We start from the raw sequence: 17,845 nt of genomic DNA on the forward strand, positions 1-17,845 counted from the left end.
CTGGGCTCACACCCCTGCCAGCACTGGGGGCACCAGGGGAAGGGGTGGCACCAGGGGAAGGGGGGGCACCAGGGGAATGGGGGGACACAAAGGGAAAGGGTGGCACCAGGGGAAGGGGTGGCACCAGGGGAAAGGGTAGGACAAGGGGAAAGGGTGGCACAAGGGGGAGTTTGGGCCCAGCTGTGCCTGTCCATAGAGGGTCTCACACTCCTATCCAAGGTTTGGGATCTCCCAGGGGGCTCAGATTGGGGTGGGGGGGGGACAAACTCTGCTGGGGCTGCTTTGTCTGTGCAGGGATGTGCCTGTCCCCAGGCTGCTGAGGGTGACAGCCTGAGGAAGAGGAAGAGAAAGGCTGCAGGAGCCCTTGCTGCAGCTGGCGAGCACTGCCTGTTCCACCTCACAATTGTGCTGTGCCTCGCTGGCAGGGACCTGCTTTTCCATAAATTTGGGTGGAAGGGAGAGCTTGGCAGAGCCCTGGGCTGCAGGGAAGGATTTACAGCTGCTCTGGCTGCTCTGTGTTCTCCTTGCAGGGCTGGGGCTCCTGCAGAAATGCCCTGAGGGAGGAGGAGGAGATGGAGGAGGGAACCCGTGCTGGCATCCATCCAGGGAACAGGGTCCCAGGCAGTGCTGGATCAGGGGAGCTGGAGGAGGCAGGATCAACAGGACATCCTCGATTCACCCATGGATCTATGGCAATCCCAGGGCTGGGAAAGCTGGGCAGGGACAGTGGGGTGACCCCCATGCTGGGCAGGAGGTGAGTGATTCTGTCCAGCATGGGCACAGCTAGACTCTGACATTTCCAGCAGTGGGGAATTGGTGGGGAAACACCTGGTCCACCTCTGGGAAGGTGGTGACATCTCCCAGGTCCAGCTTGGCCACGTGCTGTGAGTCTCTGAACATCTCAGCCTTTGGGGAACTTCAGGGCACTTGGAGAACCTCATCCTGTGGAGCATCCCCAGGCACCTGGAGCACCTCATCCCTTGGGGTCACCAGGATACCTCATCCCTTGGGGTCCCCTAGGGCACCTCATCCCTTGGGGTCACCTAAGGCATCTCATCCCTTGGGGTCACCTAGGGCACCTCATCTCCTGGAGCCACTCCTAGGACACCTTCCCTGGAGCACCTCATGCCCTGGAGTCCCTCAGGCAAGGCCACTGCCAGTCCCAGTGTTGAGCACCATCCTTCTGGAGCAGGTTTGCTGACAGGGAACACCTGCCCAGCACAGGCCATTGACTCCTGCCTGCCTGGCAGCCTGGCAGAGACCTCTGGGCAGTGCCCTCAGCTCAGGCAGTGCCCATCCCTGTATCCCTCCTGGAAGATGTCAAGCCCAGGGAGGATCTGGGCTGGGTCACGAGGACGAAAGCATGCTCTGGTAGCTCCAGTTTGCTCTGGGTTATCCGAGGTGATGAGCTGTGCTGCCCCAGAGTGCTGGGAAAAGACCATTTTCCCTCTTTCCATTGAAGTTTGAGTTTTCCAGGCAGCCTTCAGCAGTGCTGGAGCTTTCCCAGAGATGCCTCGTGGCTCTTCATTCTTCCCTGCTCTCCTTAACTCACAACAAGAGCCGCTTGAGGAGGGAGATGCATCCCAAGCATCCCTCCTCTCTCCTTTGCAACGAGCACTAAATAGGTATGGGCCCCATTTCCAGATGGGAACGTGAGGCCTGAGGATGGATAAAGAGTTTTCTAAGGCTTGGGAGCAAGGTGTGGACAGCGCTGAGAATAGCATCGCGAAATCTCAACTGCCAAGCCCTTAGCCTAACCAGAAGGTTATTCTTCTTCCCTTATGCTCATACATATCCATTAGGATGAGACCATATGTGTGAGATGTAGATGAATTTCTTTCCTCTTGACAAGTCCAGTTGGTCTTCCTAGGTAAGGAGATGGTGGTCTGTTCCCATCCAACTCCAGGCTGGCTCCTTGCCGTGATTCCTTCGCTTGTGTTTGCCCCGGAAGAAATGGAGCTACACGTCAGAGCTTTGGGCCTGTCTCCTCTCCACACAGCAGTTGTGTCAGTGCCAGACATCCCTGGGGGGCTGTGGAAGTGTCCCCAGAGCGTGGGGAGTGTAGGGAAGCTTCCAGGCAAGGAGAGCAAGCAGGTGGGATAGGGCAGGGGAGGGCTGCTGGCCCGTCCCCAGCCAGGTCCCAGAGGGTTTCCTGGGGAAGAGGTGGCTTCCCTGACGGCAGGAACAGTGGGTGAGTGCTCCTGCCCTTCTGCTGGCTGCAATGGGTGTCTCCCAGAGGACCTCGAGGGACCCTCACACCTCAGCTCAGCAAGAACTGGGTGCTGTCCTTCCAGCTGAACCCTGCTGTTGAAGGGTCCTTGAGGATAGAGTGAGGAGAGAGATCTTGGAGGGTTTAGGTGGTTACAGATGTGATGTGAGACACATCCTGTTGTTGCTCAGTTCCAATGCTTCTTGTCAGGAGGACAGAGCTGATCCTTTTGACACATCACAATCCATTCCAGGCTTCAGATCATTGCAGGGCTGACACGTGGGTGGTGTTCAGGTGATGAGGGGGGACAGCTTCTCACACCCCCAGAGTCAGGTTTGCCAGCCCCTTCCACAGCATCCATCACGTGCTGCTGCTGTCTGTTATGGCCACAGGGGAAGGGCTGGGTTTTGTGGGTTCTGGGCACTGCTCCAACCTGTGAAAGTCAGGGGGTGATTTCCTCTCAGGGTGGTGGAGCTGGGCAAAGGAGACCAGGAGAACAGAGAAGGCAGCCTGTGAGAGTCACAGAATCACAGAATCCTGCAGGCTGGAAAAGCCCTCTAAGGACACCAAGTCCTACCATTAACCCCACACCACTGTGTTCACCATGTCCCTAAGTGGCACACCCACTGGTATTTTAACACTTCCAGGGATGGCAACTCCACCACTTCCCTGGGCAGCCTGTTCCAATGCCCCAGTCCTTTCTGCAAGACAAGGTGAGCGTGGTTCACCTCCACAGTGGTTGGTCAAGGCTCAGCTGCAGCAGCATTGATGGGAAGAGGGGATGTGGAATGGAGGGAAATGTGTCCAGGTGGGATCTCACAGAGGAGGGACCAACCATGTGCTTGTTCTCAGAGGTCTCATGACCATGGGAGGTCACAAGGCATCACCTCCTCCTCCTCCTCCTGTGCCCACAGCCCTGCTGGCTGCTGGCCCATGTACAGCCATAAACCAGATTTTACACTACACATTGCAGGCTTCTCATGGCCCTCCTTAAAACACAGCTGTGCTCAGGTGGCTCTCAGCATCCTCCTCAGGATCCCAAATCCCTGCTGCCTGTGAGGCTGAGCCTGCAACACCTGGGTGGAGTGCTGGGCACGAGGCAATGACCTGGCTGCCACAGCACGGTTTTCACCCTCATTTCTCCAGGGCTCCTGACTCAAGCGTGCCCAAATTAGCTCTTCCCATAAGTAACTTTGATATTTCCAGTGGAAATCATGTAACTGGCATGGCTGTTTTTAAAACCTTTCTGTCTCCTTGTTTGTGTGGACAGGCAGGAGAGGTTTGGAAAGCCCCATGTGGCTCTGCTGTCCTGGTGGTGAGAGCTCATGAAGAGGGACCCTTGGGCAGGTGTCCTCCCATCCCAGGTGCTGGGGCTGAAGGATCCTGTCCCACCAGGGGCTGGGGGTGAATTTGAGACGACAGCACAGGGCTGGCCAGGGGACGAGATGTGGGAGAACATGGGTGGAGCAGGAATAATTACAATTCCCCCCTGGAGCCTGGCTTGCTTTGCATTTTAGCTCCCATCTGAAGGGCAACGTTCTCTGGTCTGAGAATGGCTGTTTTCATATCGCCGCTGTCTTCCTAGAGACAAAAATCTGCAGACACTGGGAAAGCCCTGGTGTTAATGTGACCACGACCAGTGTCCCTGCCTGCCCACCAGCACTGCCTATCCCTCTGTCCCCGGTACGGCTTGGGCATGGCTTCTGTGACCCGCAGCAGGCACGGGAAGGGAAGGGATGGGGTGGGATGTGCCGGGTGCCCCAGCCCCGCGGCTGCCCGCCCTGCCTGCGCAGGCAGATGGCTTTTGCAGGGCGCTCCGGATGTTGGAGCCAGGCTATTTTGGACCACGTGGGCGTCTGAATTCCAGGCGAATCCCCGGCTCAAAAAAAAAAAAAAAATAAAAAATTCCCAACGCCTGCCAGGGTCCCCGGAGGTGGAAACGCTGCAGCTCGAGTGTCCTCGTGGTTCTCCTGCTGCTTGGCACGTAGGCGGGACTCTGGCTGCAGCCCACCCTTCCCTGCGGCACAGACCCCCCTGCCAAGGGCTGGGACACCCGCACGGCCCCGGTGTCCCTTGGCACGATGGAGCAGCTCGTCAGCCCCCAGCAGGGCCGCTTTGGGTGGGGGTCTGGCCGTGCTTCCTTCCCTTCCTGCAGGCTGGGGGATGCTGGCCAGCCCCGGGGCTCCGCACACACGCTCCCCCCTTGAGGGCAGAGCGAGGGCGGCTTCCTGCCCCTCTCCCGGCCGCCGGCGCGGCGTCTGTTTGCTTTGAGGCCCGGGTCCCTCCTGCCAGGACATTCCCGGGCAGAGCCGCTGCCGTTTGCACAGGAGCCGGGGGGACAGCCCGGACCCCCCCGGGCACAAAGGCCGCTGCCTCCCGCCTGTCCCGCACCGCGTCCCCCGCCTGGAGCAGCCCGGGAAGCCACGCTGGGCTCCCCAAGGGACAAGGACACCCCCTGTGTCACCCCCCGCTCAGCGGGCCCCAGGGAGGGGTGGCCGGTCCCCCGTGGTGGCTGTGGCATGTCCCCGTGAGCGGGGCCAGCGCGCCCAGCCGCCATGCGGGAGACAGCTGGGGTTAAAAATTAACCCTGCCGGGCTCAGCTGAGGGGCAGCGGGGCCGGCCGGGGGCTCGGGCTGCCTGCGGGACCCCCGGCCGTGTGTGACCAGCGAGGGGGGATCCTGTGCCCTCCAGCCGGGAACGAGGGGCTGCGGTGTCCCCTGTGCCCAGCCGAGCCCTGTGTCACTGCAGCAGCCAGCTGGGCGCCATGGTGGGTCACTCCGACCCACACTCCAGGAGGGCTCACCCAACACCACCCAACTCCAGCCCTGCTTGCCAGCACCCCCAGGGCCAAGGGGTGTGTGCCAGGCTGCCCCCAGCTTGCCAGAGTGATGGGTGAATCCCAGCATGGGGTCCCCCATCCAGCCCCCTCCCCAAAATCAGGGATGTCACCAAGGTCTGGGGCTCCTGACGCAGCTTCCCCTCCACCAGGAGCCTCCCAGCACCCTGCACGGAGGAGGTGCCAAGGCAGTGCCAGCTCTGTAACCCACTTGGATGGCAGCGGCTGGGCTAGGGGAATTTGGGGTTGGCAATTTTGGAGGTGTGTTTGTGCTCTGGAGGCTGTTGGGACGTGTCTCCCTGTCACACAGCCTTGGCAGCCCCCCAGCCACTGTCTCATGGTGTCCCACTGCCACCCTGGGGACGGGGACATGGACCTGCATGGTCCCCCCTCAGTGCTGCAGGGTCAGGCTGCTCTGTAACACCTCCATGCCCCACCTCAGTTATTCCTGGCTCTTCTCCTGGAGCTGGGCAGAGCTCCTGGGTTTGTTCCCCACTGGGGAGAGGCAGTGCAGACCCCACTGCCAGAGCCCAAAGCCCAGCACTGCTGGGGGAGATTCTGGCCCTGGCAGACAGCGAGCAGGGGCAGTGCTGCTGTTTGGTGACAGGTTTCTGTCCCCTTGCCATCTGTCCCCATCTTTCCCTGCATCCTGTGTCCTCCACCCCTGGCACCATCATTCTCCTGTCTCTCTGTCCCTTCATCCCTGTTCCATTTGCCGTTCATCCCTGTCCCTATTCTGCTCACTCTTCAACCTTGTCCCACTTGTCTCCCAACCCTGGCCTGATCATTCTCCATCCTGTCCTGTCACCTTCCCTTCCTGTCCCATTTGCTCCTCATCCTCATCCTCATCCTCATCCTCATCCTCATCCTCATCCTCATCCTCCTCCATCTCTGGCCCACTCTTTCTCCACCACTGTCTCCCCCTTGTCCTCCATCCTCATCCTCCTGTTCCCCCCAGCCCCCAGCGTGCCATTGGGAAAGGCTCCAGGAGCAGAGTGGAGGCTCAGGGACTGTGTCCCTTGTCCCCGTGCTGTGGGGAGCACTGGGGGACCCCCCTCTGCATTTGGGGGGCTCCCTGTGCCTGGAGGGCTGGGGACTGGGCAGTGGGAATGGTTGGGAGCCTGGAGCTTGGCTGGGGACACTGGGCTGAAGCCACAGCTTTGCTGCTGTTGCTGTCACCGAGTCCCAGCTTGGCTTTGTGCCTCAGTTTCCCTTCTCCTTTAGGACCCCAGACCTCAGTAAAGGTGATTGGCCCACAAGTTTTCCAAACACTCTGACAAGTGAAATACTGCTGCATTTGGGGACCTTCAGTGGGTGGCAAACTCCAGGTGCCACTGCCACAGGCCCTGCCTTGGCAAAGGGGACATCAACACCCTGTGCTTCATGCTGGCATCAGGGGGTTGTGTTAAGTCCTAAAAAACAGCCAGAAAGGGGCAAAGAAAATGCCCTTGGTGAAGCCCACGCAGGTGAGATGGTGCTGCATGCTGGGCAGTGTCACCTGGAGTGGTGCTGGTGGCATTCTGTCCCTTCTCCTGTGTCACCAGTGCCACCCTCATCCCTTGTGCCGGGCACGAGGCTCTCCTGCTCCTGTTTTGGGAGGGCTGAGAGGCTGAAGTGTGGAGGGAGGCAGGTTGGGAGCACATTGAGAGGGCCGGCAGAGGAGCTGAAAGGGTGCCCAGGAGGATGGGACCGCGCTCCCCCTTCGCTGCCACCCGGAGGGAGATTTTTTGGGAAGCTGGAGCATCGTCACAGCACCCGCGGTTGCAAATCCCAGTGGCTAAATCTGCGAGAGAGGCGCATAATTAACGAGACGTGGATCAAATACAAACAGCATCCGCGCCGCTCGCCCCCCACCCCCCGCCCCATCGCAGATTTTTTTTGTTTCATTTCGAGGCGGGAGCGGGGTGGGAAGAGATTTCGCATTCCTGTGAAAAAAAAAAAATCAACGGCAACACAAACCCAGTTTCATTTTTGTCAGGGTTTCTGCTTTTGAGAGGGTTTGGGTATTTTGCTGGCAACTGAAAAGGCTGCAGGAATTGGGGGTGGTGGGTTTTTTTTTGGGCTGTTTGTCCCTGGAAAGCTGCTCTCGGCTGAGGAGCGGGGATTTAAGGATTTTTTTTTTTTTAACTTCCAATATTTCAGTGCCCACAACTCCAAGGGGAGAAAAAAAAAAAAAAAAAACCAAACCCAACAACAACTCTCCCCCTCAGCCGCAAAAAATTCTGGCAAAAAGTTGAGCAGGAAACTTCTGGGCCAAGAGTGTTATCCCCCCACACTGCCGCGGGGCCAAACCTCGGGATTTGTCCCCTCCCTGCAGCTGACTTATCGGACCATCGATTATTTGCTGTTTATTCAGGGGGATTTCAGCGATGTCCCGCTGTGAGACCGTGAGGTCCCTCCCGGTGGCGGCAGCAAGGCTGGGGCTCCGGGCTTGGGGCTCCTCCCCACAGCAGTCCTGGCTGTGCCGAGCGATTGGGGGGCTCTGCACTCCCCAGTTCCCTCCGCTGCACCCCGGATACCTGGGGGTGACTCTTTCTTCTGGGACCTTCTGCCACTGCACCCCACGGGGGGACAGAGAGATGGGAACGCTCTGTGGGAAGGGAGAACAGAGGGATTGGAACCCCAGAGGGGATGAACAGGGATGGGGACACCCCACGCTGGGGACGAGGGTGGAGCACATGCAGGGGGGGAATGGACAGAGGGATGTGCACCCCACGGAGGGACAGACGGATGAGGAACGTTCCGGGGATGTGGGTGCACATGGGGGTGTCACCCCTCGGGGAACAGCGGGGAGGGAGGAGGCACAGTTGGGTGACACCCAGAGACAGGATGGTGACACCCAGAGAAAGGATGGTGACACCCAGACAAAGGATGGTGACATCCCGCTGGGCATCGCTGGGGATTAAGGGGGGCACACTGAGCTGGAGGGGACACCATGCTGGCACCCATGGGTGCGGCCAGGACTCGGGGTGCACAGTGGGGTGAAACCTGTGGGGGACAGGTGGGACACGGAGGGGGTACGGACAGAATGGCGTCCGTGGGGGTGGATGGGACACGGGGGACACACTCCAATCCCATCCGTTTGTGCCACGAGGGGTTGGGACACCTCGGTGACACTCGGGAGAGGGGGCAAGGGGAGGCAGCTGGGACACGGAGGGCGACACCCGTGTGGGGTGTACAGCCCACGGACGGCACAGCACAGTGACACCCATGAGGGGACATCGGGGACACGAGGGGACACACCACGGTGACACCCATGGGGGCAGCTGGGACACGGGCGCGGGCGGGCACACCCGTGACATGGGGGGTGTAGATGAGACGCGGGGGTCACAGCGGGCTAATCCCCGCGGGGGGTGGGCGGGACACGAGGGTCGCGCAGTGTCCCACGCGCGGGGTGGGCTGTCGCACGGCTCGGTGACACGCGGGGGTGGCGGTGCCCCGGGCTGGGTGTCGCCGCTCGGCGCTGGGGGTCGGGCGAGCCGGGGGCTGGCGGCGCGCGCGCGGGGCGGCGGGGGGCGCGCGCGGCGTGTCGTGCCGTGTCGCGGCGTGTCGCGGTGTTGTCCGGCGGCGCGGGGCGCTCGGCCCGGTCCGGTCCGGGTTTTGCCGGCAGCCGCGGGCAGCGGCGGCGGCGGCGGCAGCGCCGTGCAGCGCGGAGCGGGGGCTGCGCACTCCCAGAGCGAGCGGCGATGTGGAGGTGGGTGTGCGGCGGCGGCGGCGAGGCACCGAGCCCGCCTCGGCTCCCCGGCCCCGGCCCCGGCCCCGGGCAGGTGCTGACCTCCCCTCCCTACCCCGCTCCCTTCCCCTGCTGCCCCTTTCCCGGCTCCCGGGCAGCCCCCGCCGCTCCCGGCAGCGCTGCCCGCAGCGCGGCGGCTCCCGGACCGCTCTGGGTGCCGGCCCCCGGGGCGCTCCGGCGGCGGAGTTGGGGTGGGGGGTGTCGGGGGGCTCTCGGAGAAAGGGGAGGCGGCGGAGAAGAAAAAGTTTGGCGGGGGGATCCGCGGCTCGCCCCGCTGCCCGGCGCCGTGCCCGGGCTGCCCGCGGCGGCGGCGGGGCCGGAGCTGGCCGCCTGCCCGCCTGCCCGCGTCGGGCCCGGCCGGTGCTGCCTGCGCGGCGCCCGAGCGGCCCCGCCGCTTCCCGGGGATGGGAGGGGAAGGGGGGGAACGTCGGGGTAACGAGCAAAGTTTTTCTCGGTGCGACTGAACCCCGCTGCCGGTACCCGCAGCCCGGCGGGGATGCGCCGGGAGCGGCGGGCAGGGATGGAGTGAGCCCCCCACGGCTCCCCCCGCCGCCCCGGACCGCCGCGGCAGCGCCCGGTGGTTTCCCGGGTGACAATGGTGGCGGCGGGGCCGGGGGGCGGCGGGGGCGGCGGCGCCGGGGGAGGCGGTGGGCAGCGGGGCCGGCGGTGCCACCCGCGGCGGGGCTGGCGTGGGGGGCGCGGGGGAACCCCCGCCCTGCGCCGGTGACCGCGCGGGGGTCGCTGCCGCCTCCCCGGGGCGCGCCGGGGCTCCCGCGGCACTTCGGCTCCGCCGCCGGTGCCCGGGCGCGGGGTGGCCGTGGGAGCGGCGCCGCTCGCCATCGCCCAGCCATGTGCGACAACTCACCCAACTTTATCATCCCCCCGTTCCCGGCGAGCCCCCCCGCCCCGCTCCGCCGGCAGACGCGATTCCCGAACCCCCCGCTGCCCCAGCCCCGGCGGGCACGGTGCCCCCCGCGCCCCGACACCCATGGAGCCGCCGCGATCGCGCCGTGGAACGTCCCTCGTTCGGTGCCACCGGCCCCAAAAGCACCGTGGGGGCTGTGCATTGGACCCGAATTTGGGAATTACGGCCTCAAACTCCGCCGAACCGCGGCCCCATGCGCCCCACGGAGGTGTGGGGCGTTTTGTTGTTGTTGTTGGTTTTTTTCCCTTTATTTTAATTTTATTTTTCCTATTTTTTTTTTATTTCCACCGCATCCCGCAGCCGGCAGCGTCCTTCCTGCGGGGCCGGGGCTGCTTCGGGTCGGGTTATTCTTTGCTGGGATGATTGATCGGGGAGCGGAGGATGGGGGGGTGGCACGGGGGGTTCGGGGGTGGGATGGGCACGGCGGGGGGGTCCATCCCACGCGCAAACAAAGCTGCGCACACATCCTGCGGTACCGGCCCCGCGTGTGCGCTGACCCGGCCGGGCAACCTTCACCCCCCGCCGCTCCGTGCCGGGGGGGCCGGCGGAATGCTGAGGGATGCCGTGCTGCGGGAGGGCGGCTGAGGCCGCCTTTGGGGGGGCCTGGGGGGGGGATGCCCATCCCGGCTACCTGGGGCGCGGAGCCGGGGCCGGCGGAAGTTTTGTTTCTCTGGAAACGGGCCCTGCTGTGTCAGCGGCCCCTTTGTGCCGCTTTGTCCGCGCCCCCCGGCCCCCAGCCCGGCGGCGGGGCCGCACCTGGGGCTGCGGGGGGACCGGGACCCCTCCGGCCTCCCCAGCCCCCCGCGTTCCCCGGCTCCGCTGCTGCCCGCGGGCTGCGCTGCATCCCCGGCGGGGCCGAGCCAGGGGGGTCGGATGGGAAAGAGGGGGGGTGACTCTCCCCGAGGTCCCGCTCAGCGGGAGCGTTGGTAGGCATGGAAACCTCGCTCCGTCCTTCCGTCTGTCCGTCCGTCCGTCCTTCGCGTTCCCAGCGGGAGCAGCTTTGGGCAAACGGCTCCTCCAGCGGCCCCCGCGGGGCCGCCGCGGCGCATCGCCCTCGGTGGCGGTGTCACCCCGAGTGTCCCCGCGCGGGTACCCGGAGATGCCCCCGGAGATGCCCCCGGCGCTGCGCCCCCTCCCCGGTGCCGGTAGCGGCGTCGCCCCGGCGCGCTGGCAGATGTCGCGCCCTGACCTCGGGGACGCCGCCTCGGGGGGGCTGTGGGAGGGACGTGGGGGGGGACACGGTGACGGGACGATGGGGACGGGGACGCGCCGGCGTGTGACAACAAAAGCAAAGTAACAAAGGAGCCGCCGGTGCCGCTCAGAAGTTGGTCCCGGCGCCGTTCGGGGCTCGGTGGCCCCGGGGGCAGGGCCGGGGGGGCTGCGTGCCGGGCGGGATGGGCAGGCAGGACTGGGGGGGTTGTGCCGCGCGTCACCAATGTCCCTGTGTCCTCCCCCCGCCTCGGTGGGAAGAGGCAGAGCCGGCCGAGCGTCCTTGCCGTGGATTTTGTGGTGGGGATGCGGGCAGCCGGCGCCGCGCTGCCAGGCACTGCCCGCACCGCCCGCTCCTGCCTCTGCCCCTGGCACCGAGCTCTGCCTGCTGCACCCCCAAACTCAGCCTGTCCCTCCTCCTCCTCCTCTGGGACACAGCTTTGGGCCAGAGGAGGTGTGGGGGTGTTTTGGGGATCCCCGACCCTGGGGGTCCCTCACCCACCGGCATCCCCCGGTGTCACCAGGACCTTCCAGGCAGGTGGCAGCAGTGCAGGTGCTGCTTGTCTGTGCCCTGGGGATGCTGCAGGGTCTGGGGGTGACATCCTCTCCCCAAAACTCTCCCCTCTGGCCAATCTCTGGGCCACTGGGGGGATGGCCAGATCCAGGGTGTTGGCCCTGGCACCTCCTGGTGTGCCCATGCAGGGCTTGGCCGAGGTTGGGTCATCCCCGGCTGGTCCTGGACCCTCCACCTCCCCCAGCAGGGACATTCCCCGGGGTGGCCACAGCGATAGCACCGCTCTCCTGCCTCCCTGTTTTGTTTTCCCAAATCCTGGCTGTAGGAACAACCTCTTGATTAAGTGTATTAATAGTTAAACTTTCAGCTCATAGCTTAAACTCACCAGACCACGAAAAGCTCCCTCCTTTACTCATGCTCTGGTGCTCAACTAAAATATTGCACTCAAAAGGCTTGTTTCTTTTTTTTTTTCTTCTCCTTTCCCCTTCCTTTTCCCCTGACTCAGCTGTGACTCCTGGGAGCATGGGGGGTCTTGTGGGACTCCCAGTTGTCACTGCTGCCCCTTGCAGCCTGCACAGAGCCCAGGCATGGAGCATGGCTGTCCCCAAAGTGATTGGTGCTCTTGAAACTCATCCAGGATGGGGAGCAGGATGGGAGCCACTGCCCCAGGTGGAGGCTGGCCCTTCACTCAGATGGGGACATGAGAATGGATGGGGAAGGGATGGAGATGCTGGCAGTGGGTGCTGTGTGGCATTGGCTGCTTTCCTGCCAGGCAGGTGGTGGGGAAAGAGGAAGGTGGCAGGTTCAGCCATGCCCAAGATCTTGCAGTTGTGTGGGGACAGCCCCAGCCCAGCTGGGGGAATGACGGGCTGGGAGCAGCCCTGCAGAGAATGACTGGGGGTGCTGGTGGGTGACAGATGGGACATGAGCCAGCACTGGCAGCCCAGCAAGGTGAGTGTGCCCTGGGCTGCACCACGGGCAGCAGCCTGAGCAGGGGGTGCTCCCCTGTGCTCTGCTCTGCTCTGGGGAGACCCCCTTGAGGCACCACATCCAGCTGTGGCATCCCCAGCACAGACAGATGTGGGGAGATTGGAGCAGCTCCAGAGGGGGAGGCCATGGAGATGCTCCAAGGGCTGGAGCCCCTCTGCTCTGGAGCCAGGCTGGGCATGTTCAGCCTGGAGTAGAGAAGGCCACAGGGAGACCTTAAAGCTCTTTCCAGTGCTCAAAGGAGTTTCAAGAGAGCTGGAGAGGGACTTTGGACAAGGGCCTGGAGCGAGAGCACAAGGGGTGAGAGCTTTAGACTGTAACAGGTCGGGGTTAACTTGTACATAGGGAAGAAATGTTTTACACAGGGTGGGCAGGCCCTGGCTCAGGGTGCCTACAGAAGCTGTGGCTGCCCCATCCCTGGAAGTGTTTGAGGCCAGGCTGGATGGGGCTTGGAGCAGCCTGGGATGGTGGAAAGTGTCCCTACCCATGGCAGGGGTTGAAAGGAGAGGAGCTGTAAGGTCATTTCCAACCCATACCATTGTGGGATTTGCTGCAGGGAGCAGGGATGTGGGAGGGGCAGGAGGGCATAAGTGTGTGGGCAAAGGGGTGGCTGGAGGAAGAACTACTTCCAAAGGTGGCCAGTGGAAATCCCAGGAGGAAATGTGAGTTTGGTGCTGCTCAGCAGTGGCTCTGCCATGGGGATCAGCTCTAATGGACATGTCCTGGTGGGGAGGCTGCACTTGACATCCTGGGGAGCATCAGGACATGTGGGTGAGGAGCAGCCTCCATCCCTACCCATGTCCTGTATCCCTTGGGACACCCATGGGGCTGGAGCCCCTGGAGAGCTCCAGGGACAGCTAGCAGCAGAACAGTGTGACCCCAGGGAGTGGCTGAGGGTGACCTGTGGGTCTCTTTGCCTTTGGGAAAGCCCGAGGGGCACATTTACCCTGGCCTTGGGCCCTCAGGCACCTGACATCCACAGCCAAAACCCTTTGGGGTCTGTCACCATCTCAGTGCTGGTGATGTGCCCACCCCACAGCCTGTCCTTTGGGGTCTGTCAGCACCCCAGTGCTGGTGATGTGCCCACCCCACAGCCTGTCCTTTTGGGGTGCTGGAATGCTGGTCCCTTATTTCTTCAGAGTGATTTCATCCCTGCTTGTCTTTTCCCAAGGCCTGCAAGCAGGTGGAGTGTGTAGATGGTCTGAGATGACAGCCTGTGCTGCACGTGGGTGACAGCCTGTGGTTATGTGCACAAAAGGATTTTTGAGGTCAGGAGGTTTTCCTGTAGCTGCCTTGGTGTCCCTGGTTCCCACCATCCATGGTTATGGCATGGAAGGGACTGGGCTAATGGCTCCCAGGCTGTGGGCTTGCCTTGGGATGTGTGGCTCTGCCTGGATGTCCTTGTCCTGGAACAGTGTCCTGGAGCAGTGTCACTTGTACCAGAGCACCCTCCATTCCTGAGCCAGGACATCCTTGGTGCAGGGAGGATGAGGATGCATCACCTGCCCTCGGTGACGCTGTCACTGTGGTGGCCTGGGCACGGGAGGATCTGTGTCAGCTGTGACCCTGGAAGCGGTGGCAAAGAATGAAAAAAGAAAAGCTGTTTTCTGATTTTCCAAGCAGGATGTGCTTTCCCATCCCCACCCTGGCAGCCCTGAGAGGTGGGAGCTGGAGAGGGCTGGGGCTGCTGGCCCTGCCCTGTGCCAGCCCTGTGACATTGCACTGGGGACACTGTGGGTGACGGTGGCACCTGCCCACGGGCTGAGGTGACCTTGTCACTTCTGGGTCACCTCTGAGATGGGCTCCATGCCCAGGGTCTGGTTGTCACCTGGCTGGTGGCAGGGCTGGCAGCAGTGCCCTCCTGGCCCTGTGAGTGACTCCAGTGGCTCCTGGTGGCTGCTGCCACCCCTGGTACCCTCGGCTGCCCCTGGCACACATTTGCTGAGCAGGGCTGAGCTCCCTGGGTTTGGTGCCTGCTGGAATGGGGACTGGGTTTGTGATGGGATTGGGCATGTTCCCCTCTGGCCTGCTCTGGTGCTGCTGTCCCTGGGCACCTCCTGTGGTGTGGGTGGTTGGCTGTGGTTGGAATCAGCCCTTGTTTGGTGATGTTTTGGTTTTGCCTCTGCAAATCTGCCTTGAGTCCATGCCTGTGCTCCACTTTCTGTAGGGATATCTGGGCAATATCTATCTCGCACAGTCCTCTGTGGGGAGTTGTCCATGCCCCACCAAGCAATGCAGCTCCATCTACTCAGCCCCAGGTTCTCTCTTGGTGTCCCCAAGGGTCTTGGTGTCATTGGTTCTCACTTTGCTTTGCTAGGACTTGTGCTTGTGCCTCTTTCTCTTTGTGCCTCTTTCTCTCCCTCAGAGATGGGATTTTGGGGTCCACATCCAAGCCCAGTGTCCCATCTGAACATCCTGAAAGCTGAGACGTTCCCAATTGAACATCCCAACCCTGAAGGGTCCCAAGTGTTGCAGATCCAGGTGCTCTTACCCTGTAAGAGCTCTGATTCCTCTGCACCCACCTGCTGCCCAGAGGCAGCTCCTGCTCTCCTGCCACTCCTGGACCTGGAGCAGGGCCAGGGGAGACCATTCCTGCCCAGGCAGGTTTGGGAAGGGCAGGTGAGCTGTGCCCACAGATGGTGCTTGGAGGCTCTGTGGGATCTTGCTCCTTCCATAGACTCCTAGAACAGTTTGGGCAGGAAGGGACCTTAAAGGTCATCTCATTCCATCCCCTGCCATGGGCAGGGGCACCTTCCACTAGCCCAGATGTCTCCAAGCCCCGTCCTGACTGGCCTTGAGCACTTCCAGGGATCCAGGGGCCACAGCTTCTCTGGGCACCCTCACAGAGAAGAATTCTTCCTAATATCCAATCCCAAACTTTCCTCTTCTAGTTTAAACCCCTCACCCCTTGTCCTGTCATGACAGACCCTGGTGAAAAGTCTCTCTCTGACTTTCCTGTAACCCCTGTAAAACACTGAGAAGTTTTTCAGCAGGTCCAGGCCTCAGCAGGGCCATGGGGAGGTGGCAGTGGCTGGTGGCCAGGACATGGCAGCACGTTGGGTTATCCTTGCCCACTTTTCCCTTCTGCATCTGCCGGGATCCCAGCGGGGAGGAGCTCCCAGTGCCCATCACTGCCAGGGTGCCCATGGGCACTCTCTGCCCCTGGGCACTCTCAGCCCATGGGCTCTCTCTGCCCGTAGGCACTGTGCCCATGGCCTTTCTCCTCGTGGGCACTCTCTGCCCACCCGTGGACTCACTCTGCCCGTGGGCACTCTCTGCCCACCCATGGGTTCTCTCTGCCGTGGGCATCGTGCCCGTGCCTTGCTGCCAGCCGGGGCTTTGCCCCAGTTCCCGGGATCGCTGCCGGAGCTGGGCGTGCTGCTCTTGCCCTCTGCTTTACCTTCTGCATCTCACTAATCTGATGACCGGAGGTATGCGAGGCATTTCAAATATGGCCTCGTTAGCTGGCTCGGACAGAGCACGCAGGAGCGATTTCTTCACACTCCCGTTGCAGCGCTCCCTCCTCCCACGGTGTCCCGCTGCTGCTGTTCGCAGTTCCGGCCGGGATGGGCACGGCCGGCTGAGCCCATCCTGCCGGGATGTGGGCACGGAGCGTGTCCTGCTGGCCACCGGGGCTCTTGAACCACTTGGGAGCATCACTGGGTGTGTGGGAGCAGGGTGAGCGTGTGCCAGGGATTGGGGTGTCCCCTGTGCCCCCACCCTTGGCAGGTGCCCAGTGCTCCCACTGTGGATTCGCTCAAGGGATCCCATGGCACATGTGACAGTGATTTTGGGGAGTCTCAGGGAATCTGAAAAGCGTCAGGGTGGGGGATGTGGGATGGGAGGTGCTGGCTGGACCCTGAACTGTGAATTGGGCTGTCCCTCCTGCCTCCATGGGAAGTACCCAGTGCAGGGAGTGAGCTTGTATGGCTGAAGGAGAGGGGGGATACCCTGGTACCCCCATGGTGTGGGTGCTGTCCCAGGGGACTGCAGCCCATCTGAGCCTGGCTCTCCAGCATGGTCCTTGCAGGGCTGCCATGGCACTCACCTTGCGTCCCATCCCTCTGTCCCAGGGATGGCGAGCACAGCATCCCATCCATCTGTCCATCCGTGTCCGTCTGTTTCTCCCCATTCTCTCCATGCCCTGGGTTGGCACAACGTGGGGCTCCACTGTCACCCATGCCAGCACTGCTGGGGACCCTCCACTCTTGTGTCTAGCGTCCCCTGCATCCCCACGGTGACAGCATGAGCCTGGCACCATCTCCCCATTCCCTATTTAAAGCTGGGGCTGGGGGGAAAAAAACAACCGTGGAGGATGAAGATGATGATGATGGTGGTGGCTCTGGGCGCCCTTGGGGACAGCTGGCCCCGCACCGGCGTCCCCGGGGAGGGCTGGCACAGCCGGGCACGGGGCTGGCAGCCGGACGCCAGGCGTTTGCGCTTTAATGCATCAGGACAGCTTGCAAATTCCAGGCTGGCGCGGCGGTGCGGCCGGCGGAGCGTGCGCGGTGCCGGTGCCGGGCGGGGGCCGCGCTGCCAGCCCCGCTCAGCGCCGCCCGCGGGGAACCGGGCTGGGCACGGCTGGGGAACGGGCTGGGCACGGCTGGGGAACGGGCTGGGCACGGCTGGGGGACCGGGCTGGGCATGGCTGGGGCAGCCCCCGCTCCACCGAGCCCGGCTGTGTGTGCAGCAGAGCTGGGGCAGCCCCGGGGGGAGGTTGGTGTGGAAAGGGCACATTTGTGGCATCTGTGTGTCCCCTATCTGCAGGCACCTCTGTCCCTCTCCTGTCTGCAAGACCCTTGTCCCCCTAACACCTGCTCTCTCCTTCTGCAGGGATCCCTCTCCTCTGTCCCTCTCAATTTGCCAGGGCTCCTGTCCCCTCCTTCTGCAGGGAACCCTGTTGCCCTTGTCCCCTCCTCATCTGCAAAGTCCCCATCCCCCTTTTACAGAGCCCCCTGTCTCTTCATCTCTCCCTGTCCCCACTTCTTTAGGGACTCATTTGCCCCCATTTTCAAAGCCCTCCATGCTCCCTCCTGCCTCCAGGCACCCCTGTCCCCCTGTTCCGTGTCCCCTCATCTCCAGGGCGCCCTGTCCCCCCATATGCAGGTCCCCGTTGTCCCTCTCTGCAGAGCCTCCCATGCACAGCCCCCTGCTCTGCCTGCCCCCCTCTGCAGAGCCCCGTGTCCTCCCATCCACAGGGATCCCAGAACTCCCCCCCCACCCACAGGAACTCTGTCCCCACACCTGCAGGGCCGGGGTGGTTCCCAGTCCTGCCCCCGGGGGTGACTGGAGGCTGTTCAGGGCCAGCTGGTGCCATCTGAGTCCCCCACTTTCATCTCTACACATGGGTAAACTGAGGCAGGGAATGGCATGGAATCCTCTCTAGGAAATGTTTTTTCATCCTTTCCCTGAGTATTTCCCCCAAATCTGGG

At 62.7% G+C, this 17,845-nt stretch overlaps 2 protein-coding genes across 2 annotated transcripts in view; one reads left to right on the plus strand and one right to left on the minus strand.

Moving 5' to 3' along the window:
* Positions 1–8,372: 8,372 nt before the first annotated feature.
* Positions 8,373–9,618, minus strand: LOC135453870 (basic salivary proline-rich protein 2-like). The gene is made up of 2 exons (XM_064725336.1): positions 9,049–9,618; positions 8,373–8,987 (listed from the first exon to the last, which is right to left on the minus strand). Exons 1-2 carry the CDS (start codon positions 9,616–9,618, stop codon positions 8,373–8,375), a joined length of 1,185 nt encoding a protein of 394 aa, XP_064581406.1.
* CXXC5 (CXXC finger protein 5) overlaps positions 8,618–17,845 on the plus strand; it is a 35,863-nt gene continuing 26,635 nt past the window's right edge. The window contains exon 1 of the mRNA XM_064725151.1: positions 8,618–8,739. The gene's annotated coding sequence lies outside the window, so the exon portion shown is untranslated. The remainder of the gene's footprint in view (positions 8,740–17,845) is intronic.

Source organism: Zonotrichia leucophrys, chromosome 13 (assembly GCF_028769735.1).
Source record: "Zonotrichia leucophrys gambelii isolate GWCS_2022_RI chromosome 13, RI_Zleu_2.0, whole genome shotgun sequence".
Lineage (NCBI taxonomy): Eukaryota > Metazoa > Chordata > Aves > Passeriformes > Passerellidae > Zonotrichia > Zonotrichia leucophrys.